At 36.5% G+C, this 23,321-nt stretch overlaps 1 protein-coding gene across 1 annotated transcript in view; it reads left to right on the top strand.

Annotated features, from left to right (window-relative positions):
* Window positions 1-13,941, top strand: part of LOC121427269 (DIS3-like exonuclease 2) — a 53,395-nt gene extending 39,454 nt beyond the window's left edge. Inside the window, exons 13-25 of the mRNA XM_041623605.1 lie at window positions 346-445; window positions 871-1,024; window positions 2,228-2,340; window positions 3,228-3,335; window positions 4,730-4,906; window positions 5,855-5,991; window positions 6,925-7,108; window positions 8,157-8,243; window positions 9,165-9,312; window positions 10,622-10,752; window positions 11,603-11,707; window positions 13,194-13,358; window positions 13,909-13,941. Of these exons, the coding sequence (XP_041479539.1) occupies window positions 346-445; window positions 871-1,024; window positions 2,228-2,340; window positions 3,228-3,335; window positions 4,730-4,906; window positions 5,855-5,991; window positions 6,925-7,108; window positions 8,157-8,243; window positions 9,165-9,312; window positions 10,622-10,752; window positions 11,603-11,707; window positions 13,194-13,358; window positions 13,909-13,941 (1,642 nt within the window). The remainder of the gene's footprint in view (window positions 1-345; window positions 446-870; window positions 1,025-2,227; window positions 2,341-3,227; window positions 3,336-4,729; window positions 4,907-5,854; window positions 5,992-6,924; window positions 7,109-8,156; window positions 8,244-9,164; window positions 9,313-10,621; window positions 10,753-11,602; window positions 11,708-13,193; window positions 13,359-13,908) is intronic.
* Window positions 13,942-23,321: the final 9,380 nt, after the last annotated feature.

Raw genomic sequence — 23,321 nt, 5'->3', positions numbered from 1 at the left:
CTTTTATGAAGCAAGACATTTGTGAACAAATTAGGCCTCTCATTGTGATGGCCTTTGGCTTATTCAAATATTCAGTCTATTTATAGAACATGTTCTGAAAATATTCTTCCTCACAAACTTTTCAATGCAAAGTTCATTCCATGTTTGTCAGTTTTGTGATGGGTTCCAGTAGTGCAGTCCCAATTTTGTTCATAATAATGCCCACATTTTCATGACTGATTGTACATTGGTCATTGCAATCGATCACTGAAAATAATTCTTTTGTCATTTGCTACGTGTAGGTTACATGTTTTGAGTCTCTGTCTGTATCAATAACCTTTTTCTAATTGTTTGTTCCACCTGCAGGCATTTGACGAGCAGTATTGGACAGGCTGGTGAAGTAGAGGCAGAAACAACAGCCATGCTGATTGAGCATGGTATTAATAGTTCAGAGTTTTCAGCTGAGGTAATGAATCCCATCTTAAGCACTAGAAATCCACCACATTAGATATTCAGTATCCACTGGCTCCAAAAACCATGGTATCGCTATAAAAAACGTGATATAGTGATTCATTGTCCTCCATGAATAATTGTCAAACGATTTCAAGCAATGCTCATAACCCACCTTTTCAGCTGAATCTGAGAAATAAAACAGATATAAAAGAGGTCTTCACTTTCAAGGGAGGGGGGAGGCACTTCTGTTTCAACAGCATTTTTACATTACAAATTTTAATTGTGCCTCTCAAGGGGGGGCACGGGTTGGCTTTGCCCCCCCCCTGGATCCGCAGCCCAACTAAGCACACACATTTAAAATATTTTGAATTAAATATCAAACATGATTTTATGTAGTCTTATGAGATCTTATGTAAGATATTGTATTGGGTTTGGCAGGTTCTTGAAGATCTTCCTAAAGAACGCCCCTGGAGGATACCCGCGGAGGAGTTGTCGCAGCGACGTGACCTGAGGCCAGAGTGCATCTTCACCATCGACCCAACCACAGCAAGAGATCTAGATGATGCGTTACACTGCAAAGCTTTAGGAGACGGTCAGTACACCCATGACTGGCCTGGAATGAAACTCTCAAAACTGATCTGGAATTTTTTTTTAAACAAAAAAACATGGACCCATAAGTGAATTCTTTATTAATCACCATAAACTAGATTATTTGCTTAAGCAAAAAAATATGTTTTGGTTACTTTAATGTAAAGAGTGGTATATTATTATACTTGTGTTCATAAATTAAACAGCGCAAGATGGTGGGGAGTCATTGAATAGATAACAGTTTCCAATAATGTAAGATCCTGACGCCGAGATTGACTGTTAAAAAAGAAGTAATAATCTTGATTGCATTCATATTCACAACAAAAGTTGTGTTATGTGAACAGAGAAAAATCAACCAAAAATAACTCTAAAAATTCCATCGAAATCAGATGTAAAATCAGTAAGTTTTTTAAAGTTTTGCACAATTCCACAAAATGGTTTACATGCACATTCCGATTGGTATGCAAATGAAGGAACTGATGACATCACCTGGGCTCCATAACACAAAGGTTTGCGATGAATTGCAAATATGAAAGAACCGCACTGATTGGTTCCCGGGCAGTATTTTAAACAGAGTATGCATGCAACGATGATCTTGATTGGTCAAGAGTATTTAGCGATTGATTGCAAACCTTCGTGTTCCAGAGCCCTGGTCACCATTTCTTTTGAATTTTATTATAAAATATGATATTTATTTTTTGTTTTAGTGTGATATAACGACTGGTCCTCTCTGAATGCATATCAATGCTATTATTGCAACCTCTCACCAAGACGCACAGTTTGGCATGTGTATTATTATTGCTTTAAAAAAATCCGAGTTCAGAATACCCTGCATTCTATGCCAATAACTGAGCGAGTAATCATTAACATTCAGCATCATCTGGCATATATATTTTTCACTGAAAAATATTCCATTCTATTGTTTAAAATAGATTGACCGTGGGCCTGGCAGCCACTGTGCAGCGCCAGATCGAGGTTGCTCTATTCCTTAAAACATTGAGTGCTAAACAAGGTATCAGCAACTCCCATCTTTTGGTCTGACGCGGCCAGGGTTTTAATTCCCGACCTCCCAGTTGTGAGACAGACGGTCTAGCAACTGAGCCACCACTCTGGTCAGAATCAATGTATTATGTCAACATACAGAACTCTGTCCTAGCTCATGTTATCATATAACTGAAAAGTAATTTGAATCTACTGTTTAATGCAGGTATTTATGAGATGGGTGTTCATATAGCCGATGTCAGCTACTTCGTGAAGGAAGATACCAACTTGGACAAGGCTGCAAGCCTCAGGGCTACGAGTGTGTACCTCGTCCAGAAGGCAAGTCATAATAGCAAGTAAAAGACTTATTAGGTGATGCAAGAAACTTGCAATCGATCGGATGGATTCGCAATATGGTGCGCTATCTATCGGTTGCAGTGAACAGGCCGAATTTCCAACTTCAGGGTCGACATCGCGCGTATGCACAGGCAGCGCAAAGTGCTAGTCACTGTGGTGCTTCAAAAATGAAAACCATATGGCAAAAGTGGATGAACAATTCACCGAAAGTGGTTTAATTTCGCAAAGAAATTTCTCGCCCACCTCCTGGACCCTAGTAAAAGGCATAACTATGCAAGCCGGTCGAGGCGCGTCAACCAGCACTGAATAATCGCATGCATCCATACATTGTAGTACTGGCACGCAAAAGATGTCAACTTTTTCCAATGAGCAGCAGTAGCAGCATTAGCAGTATTAGCAGCAGCAGTAATAGTAGTAGTAGTAGTAGTAGTAGTAGTAGTAGTAGTAGTAGTAGTAGTAGTAGTAGTAGTAGTAGTAGTAGTAGTAGTAGCAGTAGCAGTAGTAGCAGTAGTAGCAGTAGTAGCAGTAGTAGCAGTAGTAGTATTAGTAATAGAAGTACAGCAGTAGTAGTAGTAGTAGTAGTAGTAGTAGTAGTAGTAGTAGTAGTAGTAGTAGCAGTAGTAGCAGTAGTAGTAGTAGTAGTAGTAGTAGTAGTAATAGTAGTAGTAGAGGTAGTAGTATATTTTTATCATAAAATTTATTATTATTGTTGTTATCATTGTTATTCATGTTATTATTATCTTTATTATTAGTATAACTTGTTATTACTCATTACTCTTATCTTTATTATTAGTATAACTTGTTATTACTCATTACTCTTATTATTCATATCAATACTATTATCATTATTTTAATCCTTTATATCATAGGTGATTCCTATGCTGCCAAGATTACTATGTGAGGAGCTGTGTAGTTTAAATCCCAATGAGGAAAGACTTACTATGTCCTTTGTATGGCGAATGACAGAGGAAGGAGAGGTAAGAACGAATATAAAGCAGATTTAAAGGTAGAATAAGTTTTTTTTTTTAGTTATGATTTTCATAACAGATCAAGCATGCGATCCTTAACACATAGAAGTAATGCTGTAAATTTGTTTACCAATAGGAGTAAGAAAATGCAACAAACAATTATTTCATGAGAAATTCTTTAAAATCAAGGTTAATTGCCACACTATTAAAAATCAAGGTTAATTGCCACACTATTATCATAGATCTAGATTTGGTACATTGAAATAATCTTATCTTTGTGAAATTTTAGCTGAAAACCGATAATTCTGATGATCACTTACACAGGAAAACATATATGGGACAGTGTATTGATATTGCTCAGAAAAAATACCAGACACTTGATGGAATTCCGTGCTTATTTTGCTATTTTCCCAGCAATTAAGGATTTTCTTCCAGAGCCACTTGGCACATATTTTCTATTCATACATACAAACACTTGGGTGATAATTTTATTGGATTCTGTTCAAACTCAGTTTGAGATCGTTACCACAACTTGTATTTATCTTCAAATGCAAATATTCCTGTGTATAACGTTCTTACTATTTACTGAGCTACGGATTTCTGTCACTTATGCTGCCATTATCTGTCTTAGGGCTGTATCTCTAAAGTTGTGATAAAGTTAGGAACAATTTTACAAAAAAGTAGTATACTATAGCAAGCAAGATATGCAAATGTTGAAACACATTTTAACCATGAATGTATATTTTCTTGGCAAATGATGTAGTTGTCTCTGCATTATGAAATTATATATGCAACCATAGTGTATTTTCCTGATTAATATGTCAGGAAAAAAATAGGGAGCTTAATAAAGATCTTCCTGTTTGTGCTAAGTTAGAAAAAGATTATTGATTGCATGTTGCCCTGCACCCAACCATCACTTTTATAATTTTATCGTCTTGTCATAATAAGTTTATCCAAGAATAGTGTGGCCGCTCATTGAACTTTACTTGCAGTTCAGTCATAGCAAGTACTTTTACATGTTCTTCGTGCATATAACATATTATGCTTGTGTGTGGATCAGTCATGGTATTAAAATCAATCAATGTAAATTAACATTTTTTTTCATATCGAGATAGTATAGACCTTTGCATATGCTGTCATAATTCCATAGCGCCCTCCCTCAGAGGATATAGTAATACACATAAACAGAGTTGTCAGAGATGTGCCAGCACCAGATCAACAGCACATGCAAGGCGATGGACTCAGCCTCTAAGGATGTGGCGCAATGACATCAATGCATACGGTCTATTACATAAACATGTACATGATTGTTTTTCTTCTTGATTTTAAAACAACATTTATAAGTCATAATCCAAGTAAAATCTACACCTCTTCAGCAGTATTTTTCAAATCTGATTCAATAGATCCTTCAGGAATGGTGCGGCCGTTCAGTCATCCGTTCCTGCGTCAAACTAAGTTATCTGCACGCCCAGGACATCATAGAGAACTGGACGGAGAAAGAAGACGACATTGTGCTTCCAGAGATTACAAATGGCTTCAGTAGGAAAGATGTAGCCCTAGCTGTCCTCAATATGCAGAAGGTATATAAAGGAGTTAGTAGGAGAAAAATTAATAAAAGAAATGAGACCTTGTGTTATACTCGACTTTTATGGCCCAATTTCACCAAGGTAGTTTTTAAAACCATCGGTTGAACCCATTGGTTATGTAGATTTCCTGCATAAATTACACGTATTTACAGTGTACATAAAAAAAGTCCAATGCTAATGTCTGCTTTTGTCACAGTGCGCCAAATCAACACCTTTTGCCGTGGTTATCCAGGCAAGCTATTTTATTCATGAGTCCACTATTTTGAATTAATTAGTCCACTCTTCAAACAGTGGACTCATAATCAAATATTGTATGGCAACAGGCATCAATTTGGCGCACTGTGATAAAAGCGCGCTTCAGCAGTGGACATTTTTTTTAAATGTACATGGTAAATAAGTGTAATTTATGCATGAAATCTACATAAACCATAGGTTCAGCTGATGGTTTTAAAAACCACCTTTGCGCATTTGGGGCATTGAGTTATATTTATTTTTTTACCAGTAGTGTTGTTCTACACCTGTACATTTATTTACGATATACACATATACCTGCTCATACAAAATATTTTGTTAAAGTTATTTCAATTTGAGTGTTATTTTCGTCAATGTGGAGCGTCGTGGCCCAGTGGATTCGTATCCGGAGTTTGAAACAGAGGGTCATGGGTTCAAATCCCAGCCATGGCGTAATTTCCTTCAGCAAGGAATTCATCCACAGTGTGCTGCACTCGACCCAGGTGGGGTAAATGGGTACTGGCAGGAAGCCTGTATTCCTCAAAAAGCTGTGTGCACCTGAATAGGTAGCCTAGCCTAGCCGGGTAATAATGATAGCAGGGCCCGCTGGGAGAACAGTTTTCAGAACTGAAGTGGCTACCCTGGGTAAATACACCGTTATTATAATTATTATTATTATTATAACGAGATGAATTATTCTTGGCCTGACAGATTGCTCTAAACCTACGCAAGAAGCGTTTTGATGGAGGTGCTCTACGACTGGACCAAGTCAAACTACAGTATTCATTGAACAGTGAAACAGGACTTCCTAACGGTTACTCAGTCTACCAACAAAGAGACAGTAATAGGTAATGTAAGACTTAAAATACCTCAGATTTAAAGTCTCAGATTCACAAAAGGGGACTTGTTGGTTTATGACAAGGTTGGATATGGCAAGGTTTCTTTTTTTGCTCCTGGTAAGTATGGTGATGATGAAGATGATTGTAATTAGGTTGCTGATTAGGAGGAGGATGACGATGATGATGTTGATGATGTTGATCATTGATGTTGATGATGTTGAATTGATAATTAGAGACGATAGTTATGAAGATTGTCATTATTATGTCTTGTCTTTCTGTTAATGCCCACAATCATTATATTGATTATTATGGCATATGAACATCAAGATTGACTTGACCTGAATTTTGCCGGGACTAGCGGGTGCAATACACCGGGTGAACACCCTACTCTTTGACGAATAATGTATTAGTTTTAACGTGCATAGGTTGTGACTCTCCTATACACGGGACCAACATTTGTTTCCTTTCCGATGTTGGTAATTATATGGTATGATGATATGGTATGGCAATAATAATTTGGATATTATGAAAAGTGACGATGATGATGATAATGACAATGATAATGAAGCAGATGCTGATGATCATGATTATGGTGAGGATTGCTGATTCTATGATTTTATCAGTGGAGCGTTGTGGCCCAGTGGATAAGTCTTCTGACTTTGAAACAGAGGGTCGTGGGTTCGAATCCAAGTCATGGCATCATTTCCTTCAAGAAATTCATCCGCATTGTGCTGCACTCGATCAAGGTGAGGTGAATGGGTACCCAGCAGGATTAATTCCTTGAATGCATGAGCCCTGAAAGGCAGCTCAAGCTAAAGCGGGGTAATAATAATAACAACGTGCCTCGGAATAGAATATTTCTAGGTAGATGGTACTATATAAATGCCTATTATTATTATTATTATCACATAAATGATGATAATACATCATCTTTGATTTCAGATTGGTTGAGGAGTTCATGTTACTCGCCAACATGGCAGCAGCTCACCGAATCTACAAGGCGGAACCACAGAGGGCTTTCCTGAGGCGACACCCACCTCCCAAGGACAAGATGATGGATGACCTCACGACACTCTGTGATGGGCTTGGTATCGACATCGATGGAACAACAGCTGGCAAACTCCAGGTTAGATTTTGTACACATAAGTGAAACGCTTTATTCAATAATCCTCACAATTAATTGCAAGGCCCCATCTTACAAGAGTTGTGATTGATCGGATCAATCACAACTATGGAAGGCCAGCAACACCGTCTAAAGTGCACGTTTGTTCAAAATGTCTTGTAGGTACATGTACAATTGTATACTGATTCATCCATTGTTGTCTTTATTATTCATTGTGCAAATCTGCGGTAGGGAAAATTATGACATGGATTTATTTCCATATAATAGAGGATGATTGGATCAATCACAGCTCTTTATGAGAAGGGACCCTGGTAGGCTGAATGCAACAGGGGCCTTTTGCAGAAAGTGGTGCATTTACAAGGCAACTAGAAAACTCAAGAGCTATTCCATCATGCATGCTCTTGTTTGGTTGAAATTCAAGATGCGTTAATTTTTGGAGTTTCGTTTGATCGCAACTCCTTCTGCATGATTAATTGTATTTATCTGTGCAATGTTTATGTTTCATGCCATCTTTATCTTAATAGCTCAATGAAGAAGTTAAATGAAAGCCCCGGGCCCTGTCTTACAAAGAGTTACGATTGATCCAATCAATGTCAAGTATATGGAAATCCATCAATGTCATATTTTTTCTTCAGGAAATTTGCTCAATGTCCTTTGTAAGCAAAGATAAGCACACTGAATTTTCATGGAATGCATGAATATACATCATATCTAGAAGATATTCTAACCAAACTTGTATTTTAGATGTTGACGTTTCTGGCTTTCCATTGTTAAGGTTGATCAGATCAGTCCTAACTCCTTGTAAGATGGGGCCACAGCACCATTGATTAAAGTATAATGATGTATATGAAACAACATCAATAATAGTTTTAAGACTTGCTATTTAAAGCCAGGGGGTAATTATGATGCATTTATTTTAGAGTGCTATGAGACATCTGATATAGAGGTATTGACCATTGTTTACAAAAGTATAATTATCATCATCATGGAAAGAATTTGAAAGCTCTCTGTGATTTTATCCAGCTATTCCGTATTTTTTTTTTTATGACAGGCCTCGTTGAACAAGTACTGCACTTCAGATGAGCAGGCCAAGCATTTACTCAAGGTGCTAACAGTCCTATACTCCAAACCAATGCAGGTAAGTTTATGATAATCATAATCCATATTTATAATAATGATAATAATAAAAATAGTGGTATTTTTACCCAGGGTAGCCACTTCAGTTCCAAAAACTGTTCTTCTATTATTACCCAGACTGTAGCTGGGCTGCCTGAGAGCTCAAGCATTCAATGAATTAATCCTGCCGGATACCCCCTCACCTCACCTAGGTCGAGTGCAGTAAGGTGTGGATAAATTTCTTTCTGAGGGAAAACACGCCATGGCTAGGATTGGAACCCATGGCCCTCTGTTTGAAAGAATATTTTGTTGTTTGATATCGAAATCGGAAACAGAAATCCTTCGAATATTCATTTTGGCCAATTGATCGTTGGCCTGGTACTCATTGACCAGTGCTAGATCGACTTTGCTCTATCCTTGAACTCTTTGAACACCATAGTACGGTAGCACCACATCCCGTCTTTTAACGTCCTTTGGTATGACACAGCAGAGGCTTGAACCCACGACCTTCCGGATGTGACCTCCAGCTCTACCGACCGAGCCACCCATAATCCAATTTATTTTGAGTTTCCTTGGGAGAAGATTATTCTTTGGTGACACTGGAAAAATCACCGGGAATGCAGACATGCCAAGTCTCCAACATGAAGGACTCTTGCTCATCCCTCCCGAATCTCTTTCTCATGCCTGTATCATAGCCTTTGCTCTTAAGGCCACTGCACACCTTACAACCTGACTGGCTTGCGACTGAGTGAGGGGGGTTGTGACGTCACAGCTCTTGTCAGCTTGAGCGTCAGTACAAAATGCTCGGCAAAATATCTTTTAAAAATATTGAATTTTAAAAGCGGAATATTGTCATCATTATTTTTAATGACTTAACAAGCCATTAGAATGCTAAACACTTTCGATGGATTGATGTTATTTATTTTCTATTTCTTCTGAACAGAAAGCGAGATATTTTTGCTGTGCCAGTCTGGAGGACGAGGAGATGTACCGTCACTATGCGCTCAACGTCCCCCTCTACACCCACTTCACATCTCCAATCAGAAGATACCCAGATATTCTTGTACACAGAATGCTCGCTTCATCTCTTGGTAAGTACACAAACCGTGTTTTCCACTGTTATAAGCTACTGAAATCTTTGCATCTGATGGGGCAAGAGTTGTAGAAGAGAGAAGAAAATGATAGAGAAGAGAAGATGTGTCCAGCGAATGTGCTTTTATGAATTGCAAAGTTGCCAGCTTAGCAAGTAAAAGCTGCTATTCTACCAGAGTTGCTATCATAGCAACTTGCTATGATAGCAACTCTTTATGAAATGGAACCCTGGAGAGTGTTTTATTAACATTTCCGTCCAACGAGTTGTCTGATCTGGCACCTTTCTGTGATTTCGATTGGTAGAGAAGCAAAGTTCCTGTGGTAACTGTAGGATAAATCATTGCTAATACAATTGGGTTTTATTTTCTACACTTGGTTGTGGTCCTGTAGTGGGGGGAGACTCGGAGAGACTGCAGAGGCAAGCCATGAGGTGTATTAATGCTATTGATTTTCTTTCCTTGGTTGTGGTCCTGTAATAGAGAGAGACCCTGAGAGACTGCAGGAGAATGTTTCATCAACATTTTTGTCTGACAAGTTCTCAGGTCTGACATCTTTCCTTGATTCTGATTGGCTGAGAGGCACTGTTACTATAGTAACTGTCGGATAAAACGTAAGACAAATCCTTTCATGACATGCTCCCCAGATGCAAGCACTGGGTTGTGGTCCTGTAATGGAGAGAGACGCTGAGAGACTGCGGATGAAAGCAACGAGGTGTAATAATGTTAATGTTTTAATGTTTGCTAATGCAATGGGGTTTTCTTTCCTACACTTGCTTGTGGTCTTGCAATAGAGGAAGACCCTGAGCCATGAGGTGTAAATGATGCTAATGTTTGCTAATGCAGTGGGGTTTTCTTTCCTACACTAGGTTGTGGTCCTGTAATAGAGAGAGACCCTGAGCCATGAGGTGTAATGATGCTAATGTTTGCTTATGCAATGGGGTTTTCTTTCCTACACTAGGTTGTGGTCTTGCAATAGAGAGGCCCTGAGGTGTAATTATACTAATGTTTGCTACTGCAATGGGGTTTTCTTTCCTACACTAGGTTGTGGTCCTGTAATGGAGAGAGACCCTGAGCCATGAGGTGTAATGATGCTAATGTTTGCTTATGCAATGGGGTTTTCTTTCCTACACTAGGTTGTGGTCTTGCAATAGAGAGGCCCTGAGGTGTAATGATGCTAATGTTTGCTACTGCAATGGGGTTTTCTTTCCTACACTAGGTTGTGGTCTTGCAATAGAGAGAGACCCTGAGCCATGAGGTGTAAATGATGCTAATGTTTGCTAATGCAATGGGGTTTTCTTTCCTACACTAGGTTGTGGTCCTGTAATGGAGAGAGACCCAGAAAGGCTACAGAGGCAAGCAGTGAGGTGTAACGATGCTAAAGATTCAGCCAAGGAAGTTTCAGATAAAAGCAGTGAACTCTTCTTTTGTCACTTCGTTAAGGTTGGTTCATTCATTGTTTTATTCTCTAAAAAGATGATTCTTAGCCTTGGTCAGATGTGAACTTGGTTCCTCCTGTTCTAGTAGCTCAGAGAATATTGTTGTGACTTTACTTATTAAAAATCATTGAAAAAAAGAAATTGATGTGAATCAACTTTGGGCTTTCCAAATTTACCAAATTAATGTTTTTTTCTTCCAATTTGAAAGCTTAATATATAGTTGTTTTAATACTCAATCGGGGTTGTATGGAACGAGTGAGTAAAATTGAAGTTAATTGTGTCAAGTATAAAGGTCATTTCAGGTCACAATATTGGGTGAAAATTGAAAACTGAAAATTTTGTCATGTTTTCATATTAAAGTAAATGGTGATATTCAATAATTTCCTTGGAATAGAACATCTTTGTTATTGCATCATCATGGCTTTGAATGATTATATTCTGACTTCAAAAGAAATAAAACAAGAAAATGTCTGATATTCCAATATCACAAAGTCAACTATATAAATAATAATAATATACAACATTTATATAGCACTTCATACAAATGTCTCTATGTGCTGTATACAACATGTATTACCCCAGCTTTGACACTGCTATCCTGATCGAATGCTCGAGCATTTCTTCCTACCAGGCACCCATTTACTACACCTGGGTGGAGAGTGGCAAATCTAGACAAATGCCTTGCCAAAAGACGCTAGTGTTGTTATGGGATTAGAACCGCGGACCTTGTGGTGCAAAGTCCAGAGACTTAACCACTTGTCCAATATTAAATTTGGTTCTGCAGGTGAGACTGTCTGAGGCATTCCACTTGTTTTAAAACGTGTTCTGACAATTGCACTCTGGTTATTTTGCAGCAATGTGGACCTCTGGTTGAGAAAGCCATGGTAATGTCCGTACTAGATCGCTCGTTTGATGTCCTGATAATCAATCTCGGACAGGTCAAGAGAGTTTACTGCAATGTGAGTATTAAATCTTTGTTTTGATTTACTTGTGGAATCATATTAAAGTCATCTGTGACGATATGGGAAGACTATTCCCCAAAGATTGAAGGGTATCTAAGTATTAGTAGGCCTATTGAATGTAATTATTGTTATTCAATGTGCAAGTGTTTTTGGTGACAGGCCATATTGAATAATCATTTACCAATCAATCAGAAAAATGGGTGATTGAAATTCAATTAAAGGCTCTGTGGCATCGAAATCCAAGTCTATTTGTATTGATTCATAGTATTACATGCAACTCATATGTTACAATTTGTCAAGGAATATTGTGCAACTTGTGAAGCTCCACCCCCTAAAAGAGAGCTCAGGGCCATGTCTTACAAAGAGTTGTGATTGATCCGATCAATCACAAGTATGGACAGCCAGCAATGTCAACATCTAAAATGCATGAATGTTCAAAATGTTTTCTAGATACTGTATGATGTAAATTACAAAAAGTTCATTGTTTTCTTGGCAATTAGGTTTGTTCGCCTTTGTTTACAAAGGACATTTTGCAAATTTCCTGTAGAAAAAATTATGGCACAGAGGGATTTCCATAGAGTTACGATTGAATGGATCGATCGTAACTCTTTGTAAGACGAGGCCCAGGGCTCCGTAACACAAAGATAAGTGATCAATCACTAAATGAACTGACCAATCAAGATCAATGTTACACGCACATTTGGCACAAAATACTGACTAGAAACCAGTCAGAAGTGTTCTTTCATATTTGCTCTTCATCGCAAACCTTTGTAAGACGGGGCCCAGATCTCATTCCCTCTGTTACATCATCTGTCAATCTTAATCATTATCGCCAACATTTTATATACTTATGCAACTTCCCACACCTCAGCACATGTTGACAAGAGAATCACATTCTTTCATATTGTACCTTTACACGTACATTGCATTTTCTTTTGTGGTGATGCTGCAGCATGTCGGGCATTGCATCTTCTGTCCTGGTAACAGGTGGTTTGCTCTGGCAAACACATACCACTGGTCAAAAGTTTAATAACTAGAGTCCATTTTCACATGTTTTGGGATATTTGTTTCTTGCAGGCCAGGTGGGTGTTTCACAAAGCTGTTCGTAAAGTTACGAATGACTTTACGCATGGCTGGTGATCCTTTTAATATGCTATGTGATATTCATATGTCATTGAGTTATGACCTAAGAACATGTTCCAGTCGTGCGTAAAGTTGTTCGTAACTTTACGAACAGCTTCATGAAACACCCACCAGGTCAATAAATAAATCACTAGAGTATATTTTACTCCTGTATCATCCTTTGATAATTATTTATTTTCAGGCCATACCACTGAAGAAGGTAACTGCCGTACCCATCGGCAAGCACCATATGTTGACCTTTGAATGGGAAGATGAACCAAGGTCATGACCCAGGTCAATAAATAAATCCCTAGAGTATTTTTTACTCCTGTATAATACTTTGATAATTGTTTATTTTCAGGCCATACCACTGAAGAAGGTAACTGCCGTACCCATCGGCAAGCACCACGAGTTGACCTTGGAATGGGAGGATGAAGCTGGGTCAAAGGGCGTTATCCAGGTCATCAAGATCTTCTCACAAGTCACAGTGGAACTCATAGCTGACAGGATGCCAATGAAATATAAGGTAAAATATGGAAATGGTATTATATTTATTCTATAAGATTAATGTGCACAGCTATGGTAGATCAGAGATAATGAGGAGGAAGTGGACAGTGGTAAACATTCAATATCCAATATTTTCACCATAAACCTAGGAACTCTTTCCGTGTTAGGGCTGACATGGGGTCGCATAGGTCACATGACTTGGCAATGGTATGTACGAAGCTTGATAGAAAAAGTTCAGAAAGAACCATTACATGAAATCCAATGGTTTGATATGTTAGCAGAAATTGTGGAATGAAGATATCAGTCTTCATTTAAATTTTTGAAAGGTAGTTGTTCGCCATATTCAAAATTTTGATTATTACCACTATTGTTATCAATATTATCATTAGAATTAATGATTTGATGAAAGGAAATGACACGAAATTGTAATTGGCTCTCATGTTCATGTGCAATAAGTAATTTAATGCCCCCCAAAATATGGAAGGAACATAAATGCACATCTTGATTGGCATGAACGATATATTCTTTCATAAATATCTCCCCTTTCATGTTTTCCTTTTGCTTTTTAGGCTATTCTCCAAAGGCCTGGCAGTTCATCATAACTCACAGTCAACTCTCCTGTAAAGGTACATCTTGTATTCCTTGCCCTATACTGTATGTTCATGTATTATGCGAATGCAGCTATTTATTGCATACATATGCTGCACATTGTAATATGTATCAAGTAAGGCTGATAATCTGTATGGGCAATGCCAAATACAATGCCCTCTTTGAATGTCATCTTTCAATGTCCTTTTCATATGGTCCGATATCAGACCTTCCAACTACTATTGATCTTTCGGAATGCAGATTCAGTTTGGAAATTCATGTCAGAGTGTCCATTACTTTTTAAGCATTGCTCAGATTAGCTCTGTACAAGAATAATCTGTGCTAAGTATCATGATTTATTGCCCTAAGTTTCATATTTCATGTTTTGCTAAGTCAGTCAAACAGCTGAACTTATAGAAAAGAAATCGTGATTCAGCCTCCAATATGAAGCGTTAAGGAGTGTTACGCAAGTGAAAATGAAAATCCATATTTTATTGTTCAAAATGAAATCTGAAGTAAAAATACTTCAGAAATTTTGGGCCCTGCAGCCATTGTGCAACGCCCGATCGACGAGGCTCTATCCCTTTAATTGTTGAACGCCAAACAGGGTAGCAGCAACTCCCATCTTTTAATTTCTTTTGGGGTCTGACACGGCCGGGTCTTCAACTCCTGACCTCCCGGTTGTGAGACGGACGCTCTACCAACTGAGCCACCGGTTGGTGGGGATATCTCGAGGTTGGTCTGAGAAAAGCTGAGGATCAGATGATTGCCTAACCATCTACCGGGATCAACCTTGGCACTTTCAGCATACATCCATGACATGTTTGTTTGGGTTTTACAACCATGAGACCTGTTAAGAGTCTAAGACTTAGGATTTTAGAGAACTTTGGCAACCAGGAGTAAATGACGGTCCTGAGTCATGCTTCGTGCTTTCTGACTGACTTGGTTTACTTGGTTGTTGATACTGGAAGCATAAAGCATATGAGCCCATCATGACAATCATGACGCTATTTGCGTTGGTAAGGGGTATATCATATTAGTCAGACAGGCTTGCTTGACAGACAGCTTATTACGTGTAAGTAAATAAGGCTTTTTAGAAATTGCGTTGGATGTAATCTCCCCATGATTCAGCACTTTTTGATCCCTTTGACATTGCGGCTATATAATTACATGTACTGCTAGAATCAAAATGTTTTCCACCAAGTCAAGTATCAGCAAATTATTATCTACATCCTATCAGAGATGCAAATATATGGAGCTTGTACATGTGAGAGTGGTATAGGATTTCATTGCTCATCCGCACAAATATTGAATGATTTGATAACTGGGCCCCATCTTACAAGGAGTTGTGATTTCTTTCAATCAACCACAGCTCTTGAAAGCCAGCAACAACAATTATTATTATTATATTATTATGTCTTGTTTATCCAGGGTAGCCTCATCAGTGACGTACACTGTTTTTTTTCATCCCAACCACATAGCATTTGTTGTGCTTTTATTAATTTTAAGACCCAAAAAGGACGCAAAATCTTCAATTACACAAAGGGCTTCAATTACACAAAGGGCTTCTTTTGCCGATTCTAAGTCTGCTAAAACCAACATAGTGTCATCTGCATATTGTACAAATTGATTACATATTAATCTATACCTTTATATTTTTTCATTTTGACGTATAGCACATGAAAGTATTTCCACACCCAATATAAAAAGATAAAGGGAGATTGGGTCCCCTTGCCTTATTCCCTGGCTCAAATAAAAATATCCAGATTTTTTTTTATTGCTACTAACACAACTGCTTATATTGTTGTAAAGAGTCTGGATGTAACTTTGGAACTTGGGTCCTCCCGCTGTTCTCCCAGAGGGCCCTGCTACATTTAAACACCTACATAAGGAAAAAAAATTATTGTCTGTCTGATCGAAATATTCATGAACTACAATGTCTATCCATACTTCATTTTTTCCTTGAAAATTCAGTGTGCTTCTCTTTGTTTCCAAAGGACATTGTTCAAATTTCTTGTAGAAAATATTATGACACTGATGGATTTCCATAGCATTGAGGTTGATCGGATCAATCGCAACACTTTGGAAGACGAGACCTTGGAGTCCGGCGAGCCATGACTTCATGTTTTTATGATGATTCTAGTATGTGTCCCTGTTTGTTGAAGTTCTTCAAGAACAATTGTGCAATGCATTGAGAGAGCACTTACAAAATATGTTGTTTTAAACTATATAGGTTAAAGCTTTTACTTTTTTTAACAAAACAGTAAGAAATTGTAGGTATGTGTCGCATTTCACAATTTTACCGGTGCTAAATGCTGCCACCATCGGTCTTGTGAAGGTATATGCAGTTATATTTATGGAGTCATAAAATGAACAATACATCACTCCATTACATATTTTGACAATTCTCTATGTTTTATGTATTTTGCTAGTAATACAAGTACTGTTTGGACATGTGTTAATGAACGCTGAGCAGGGCGTATTGATGCTTTCATTCAAGATTCTGTAAATGTACTTGTAACAAAAAAGATGAACTGCACACCAATTGATTGCAAATGACAGTCATTCTAGTATACCAGTCTTTGAACCTGAGAACTGGTTAATGATTTATTTCGTAATGCAGATTTAATTCTGCGAGATATTTGGACTTTCATTGATGTAGAGCGTACAAACAAGACGTGTGAGTGCTTAAATTATATTGGTCAGTATTGCTTGACAGCGTTCTTTCACGAGTCTCAGATATTGCATTGATTAATATTATATTGATTCTTTTCATTTAAACTTCATGATATTTGATACGAGCAGTCAATGAATTGTAGGTGTAAAGTAGATGAAATAGATAGCTTAGATTAGAGGTAAAAGAAAACAATCAAATTTACTCAGTTGGAGAAACTGGAGAAAAATCAAGCCTGAATGAAATATGCGAGTAAGGAAGACACAGATTCAAACCTTAATATTCAAAGTATAATTTACAAGAGTTGATTAAATCTAGGAGAGAATAATGGGTGCAATTAGTCAAGTTTGTATGTAAACCCTTTTTAAATCATTCTAGTTGCAGTATTTCCAATTTGATGTGGCATGAATCAAAAGAAAAGTAAGAGCTAAAATTGCCATTGCATTAAAATAATTGTTAATGTAGGATGTTATTGTAATCCGACAATTCCTAGGATAATACACCAGATTTAATAATTATCTGGTTTGTGAACAGAATTACTTATTTAATGTCACAAAGTATATGTATACATGTATATTTAGCCAAAGCAAGGGGGTTTATTGTGGATAGGGGTGAATTGCACCTAAAAAAAAGCCCACCACCTAAGCTGAGAAACAGCCTCGGTAAATTAATGTTGAACAAAAAAAATTGATTTTTTGTTTATATCTACCAAGAAATGAAAAGAATACCCTTAGAGAAAGTACTTCGCCCTAAATTATCTCCCAAAGTTTGATATTTTTCTTAGGTGGATACTCATCCCCCCTCCTCTCTTTTTTTGAAATCTTGTATTGTGTAATGATTGGCCTCATATTTTGTTGTGATATTCAACTGTAGTTGGATGCTTTTTTGCATTTTTTTGGTTTCAAGTGTCTTTCAGTATGAAATTACATGTACATGTAGTGTTTTTGAATGTGCAAGCTTTTTTTTAGTCCTTTTGCATTCCTACATGTACAAGTAATTTTAGAATTTTGTTGAGATGCCAAAAGGGTGCATTAAAAGAAAGTGGAATCTTGCGTGTAAACTTAAAAAAAAATCCTCTAGAATACAGTTACTACATTGTAAGGGGGCAGACATTATCACCTTGAATGGAATTGAACAATATTTCTTGATAGAAGATGGATGGCATTTCATCATACAACATATTGCATTGATTGTCGAATTTCATTTGTCAGCGCGTGACACTGGCACTGGTCCAACGGTTCCAGACCAGTAAAAAATGCTGTCGGGCCAGTAACTTTTTTAGAAATGGCCAGATTTCCTGGTCCGACATTCCAGTAAAAATATATTTAACTGATATAAGTGATATTTTCTCTTATTTTGTAAATTATGAAAGTGGCTGTGATATCTTAAAAAATGGCTATCCAAAATTGAGGAATGGCTCTCATGAATAATGTTCTTTGAACTGTTTTTTTTTTTGGGGGGGGGGGATATAAGCAATAAAAGATGGCAAAATAAACTCAAGACATTTTTATGTTTTTCTTTATTTTTTTTTTGGGGGGGGCAGTAAATCTTAGGTTCGGACGAGTAAAAAATCGAAAACCAAGGTATCTACTGGTTCGACATAAACAGGTTGGACCCGTAGAAAAAAAGGGTTAGTGTGGAGCCCTGCATTTGCAGTTCCTGGTGCAAAGAGAGTGTCCAGACCTACCTATCGATTTTCAGTATTTAGAAGAATGCTGATGGTCTCGTGCCAAATATTGATTTCTATGGTTCAGTTTATCCTGTGGTATTTTCTTTGAATAAACTAATTTCCTCAAGAAAAAGACAAGATTTTCAGCTTTTTAAATGCTGAAAAATTCCTGCTCGTGTTAGCAGCTCTGAATATCGGCATAACATCTATAACTAGATGTACCAACTTTTTATCATCTTTGAATACAGAGATTATATTCAACATTGTTTAATCTAATGATGCTTATAGGATTGTGCACTGTCAAAAATGAAGTGCTAATTTAGCACTAACAGTGCAGTCACTACACAAGCACTGTAAGTGCTAAATTAGCACTTCATTTTTTACAGTGTGCCTGTTCATCAATCAGATGGAACATGTAATGTTCCAGACTATCAATTTCAAGTACTACACTAGTTCAAAATTTAAACTGTCAATGAAATTTTGAAATCTCTCATAGTTTGATTACTTTCATATTTTTTTCCTGTCACATAATATGTGAGAATGCCTTTCAAATTCCTGTGATTTTTAGTAGGTACGCTGTATGCATGTTCTGTTGGCTCTGTATATAACAAACATCAATGTTTCACCCCCCCCCAAAAAAAAAAGAAGTCAAGGTTTCCGATCACGAAGGTGCTACATTTACCTAACCCTTGAGATTAATCGACAGTTAAAAGAAGATGTATATCGAGGATGTGTTAAGTAAATCGACAAAAAGTCAATATGGACTACACAGTTTGTCCAAGAAAAAAATTTGTTGAGAATTTGCATATAGGCTCAGAAGGATTTTTGCAAAAGGAGAATCAAGTGAAGTACATGTATATCAGTCTTCGAGGTGATCTGTATGTATTTGTCAGTTCTTAGACGTTCTTCCATTAACAATGATGTCCCACCGGCGCTGGAGAAATTTTGAAATAAAAATGTTGGAATAATGTTAAATCTGCATATTCTTGATAATCAGTATTCAATTCTTGACATTTCAATTGTTTTTATTGTTTTTTAAATGTTTATATCGCCATTTGATTTTATGACATTTTAAACCTGTAATCCTGTATTATTTCATATTCTAAATTAAGTTAAATAGATAATGGTGTAAACTTGTAATTATTCAATTATGCTTAGAATCTGTATAAATCTGTTCATTTCTAGAAGGGGTTCAGTCTGCTACTTTGTAAAAATTAATACACATCAGTTGTTAAACCGATGTATGCGCTCAATCTGCTTACTACAGTAGGCATACTGATACACAGTTATCCTATTAAATTCCAATGCATATGTTGTTTGTGAATCAATTTTATGGGTAATTCCATAAAATAATCAACCATTTTGTAGATGGCATGGCATCACTTCATCAACTGACCAACTCACGATCATTTGAGAGCATTACAGACTGTCATAAGAACCAGAAATTAGAGACAGAAAATTTCATGAAGGTCTTGCATACATGGGGTCGGACGCACATATTTTATGGAATTGCCCAGCCCTTACATATTTTTGTTTTGGGGGTCATTTCTGTAAAGTTTTGTTTGCTCTTCAGTCTTGCTTTGAAATTTAAACTTGCACATCGTTATCCTATCCATTCATGGGAAGATATTATTAATAGAATCCTTATGGATGAACACTCATCAAATTGGCTAAATATCTCACACCCGATTATTCTTGTCATTTATACATTTTGCTTATTTGTAATGAGCAGAGTTAAACAGTACTTTAATAGTAAAAGAACGGACAAGGACTTGACAGCATTGTGTGCAAATACATGTCTGCAACTCTTAACTAATGTATATAATATATTATCCAAGTGTACATGTATAATATTCTCTATGTATGTCTGTTTGTGTGCTATATGTAGTTGCTAGTCATGTGATTTCTAAGCACAAATTTCATGATGGTTTTGACTCTGGTCCCAGTTGTGCAATCATGAACTCCTGTGTGAGACAGAAAAAAAAAATTTTCTTCCCTCACGAATTGCCAGTTAAATAAATAAAAATATCTCATTAATACATAGGTACAGTTAACTCTTAGCGGCCATCTGCCTATAGTGGCCACCTGCTAAGTTGCCACTTCAAATTCACCCACAGAAAATTCATGTGTTTTAGACCCTATCTATAGTGGCCACCTGTCTAATGCGGCTAGTGCCCACTCATTTTGTGTCCCTCAGTCATTGTCTCACCCGCTACAGTGGCCACTAAAATTCAGCTTCATCGAAACTTTTGACTCTGACAGTAGTTGAATAGCTAGTGCTTGCACTTGCTCTTATGCAATCAATTATCCAATCAATATTGGTGGATTAAAATAGATGCATTTATGCAGTATTACACCTGTATACATAAATAACTCATTAAAAACACATACTGTCCAGTACATTACACAGTATCTATAATACATAATAAATCCAAGATGGCCGCTAACCTGTCTATAGTGGCCACTTTTGCCGTTTCCCTCCGGTGGCTGTTGTACACAGGTTGCACTGTATATCCTGACAGAGTGTTATCTCTCAAATAGTATACATTTATGCTCAGATTAAAAAGTGGGTATTCTTCAATGTGATAAAAACAATTGATATGTGCAAAAGCAAGGCATGGCTGCAACGAATGAATCCATTTAAAATGGAAGTTATAGTCCTACTCGAATCACATTTACTGCAATTCACATACATGTAGGATTATGACAAATATTGACGTATGCATTCATTCACTGCTGCCAAATTTCAAAATTCAAATTTAACATCAAAGCAAAGAATGCCTCCTGATTATCCACATAGAAATGGTATCAGATTATTTGGAGGAGATGATCTACATGTATGCTATTTTAGGCCATAATAGTTCTGTATTAATGATTTTTTTCCCCATTAAATTGGCAACTTTCAAAGGAAAGGGTTTTTTCCAACTCGGTACAGTGTACTACCATTATACCATTGTCCATGGTACTATTCTTTGAAAGTTGTTATTTACTAGAAATTTGCCTTTCTAATTCGGATATGCAGTGTTTCTAGTATAAGTAAAGCATATGTTAATCTGAAAATGACTTATATTATTATCCATGTTAAATGTAAAGATACAAAGTATATTCAGTTGCAGGATCAGTATATTCCAACCTTGACTTGCAGAGACTTTTGGTCAATATATTTCTGAGATGTAATAATCTATTGCAAAATTGATCCCTGCTTTCTGTCAGTATGCTTGGGAAATTAGCTCACTGCTAGGAGAAAGGATATCTCTTGTTTGTTTGATTAACAGTTTTAAGCTACTGAAATCATTTACTTTAATTGGCTGATGCTATACTTGTTATGGAAATTGTGCATCTGTTAAAACTGGGCCCTGGTCTTTAACATGTGAACACTTACAATAGGGCCAGCCGTTCCTCAATTGTGTTTTTTAATGGGGAAATAGTTTGGTATGGACATAATGTTGCCGTTTTCTTGAGCTTTGTAAAGCTCACGGTCTTAACCAAAACTTTACTTTGACTTGAAAATTGTATCATTCCATTTCTAAATGTCGGTGAAGTAGATGTGTCCATCATTAATGAAATTGAAATTTATATATTTTTTGAATTTGTCCAGTGGCATTTCAAATCTAAAGCCATTGTCATGGCACCTTATTGCTACTTAAATATATCAGAAACTTTATTGATTTTATTTAACTATGCAGTATTTCAAGTGTTTTCTTCTTTTTGGGGGAGGGGGGGGCTGGAAAATTTGATAAGAGATAAGTGATTATATATTTGTCTTATTTAAGAATGCATTAATATGATTTTCTAAAGCACTTTAATATATAACTAGAGTAAAATATGTAATGTGCAATTCTAGTGTGGCATATATTTTGTTACAACTTGCCTGACTCAGGATTTGATGCAAATGGTGAAAAAATCCCCCCAATTTGAAGAATATTACCATCAATTAAATCCCATCTTTAGTTTTTGTGAATCCCCCGAATGGATGTAGTTATTCTAAGTCAATGGAATGTGCTAATATCAATTCAATCTCATGCAACGTGCAGCATAGCATTAGCTGCAGAAGAACAAGCAAAAAGGTTTACAAAAATGTGCATTTGCTTTAGTCTGTGTTTGAGATGATTATTATTAGATCAAATGTCTATACTCTTTGTTTTCTGAACATGAATTTGTTAATTATTATTTTAAACTATTGCTGCTACTATATTTTTAGTTACACTACTGTATTGATGATATTATGCAAAATGAATATTACACCGTTGAGTCAGTCAATTGTTGACTTTTTTAAGGAGCTGGTTGCAGTATTTCAGTGTATTTGAAAAGAAAAAAATGGATGATTGTTTCAAGTGTAAGAAAGAAACAGTGAAATACAATTTTTTCATTTCACTGTATTAGATTCATTCTTTATGTCACTTATTGATGTACTATTGAACATGAATATTTCATTAATAACTCATTGATATTTCTTGAATTGTCAGTTCATGCTCAATGCGTAACTTGTGAACAAGTGAATAACTCATGATCAATGAATTTCAATATTTATGGATCAGAAATGTACTTGTTCAGAATAAACATTTTTAACGGGGGGCAAATCAAGATTTGTTTTGTTTTATTAAAAGAGTACATAAACAGTGATCCCCTCAGAAAGAGATGTTGAAGCAAGTTACGGGGGGGGAGAAAATTTGAAAATCCTCTAAAAAATGTAGTTAAATGAACTTCAAAGATACATTGAGGTATGATATTTCTTTTATCTGAAAAAAGTATGAGAGTATATAGTTTATCATTTATCTGTGTATCCAGAAGTATTGCTTATTGTGTATTAACTTCGATTTTTATGCAAATTTGCCAACTTCACGTGGTTTTATTTAATACAGGACATTTCCTTTCTTGCCATGTAGATTTAATATGTTCCTTTTTTCTGAAGCACTCATTATTTAGGAATTGGGTTTTACCTTTATGACTGTTTATGAATTCACATGTACATGTAGCTTGTGATTATGCAATAACAATGCCAATTTGTTTTGTAATTGTTTTACAGTCTTTCTTTTTTTTTCAAAAGGAAA

Source organism: Lytechinus variegatus, chromosome 14, assembly GCF_018143015.1.
Source record: "Lytechinus variegatus isolate NC3 chromosome 14, Lvar_3.0, whole genome shotgun sequence".
NCBI classification, from domain to species: Eukaryota; Metazoa; Echinodermata; class Echinoidea; order Temnopleuroida; family Toxopneustidae; genus Lytechinus; species Lytechinus variegatus.
The sequence above is the reverse complement of the archived record's forward strand: the minus strand, read 5'-3'. Positions and strand labels throughout refer to the sequence as shown.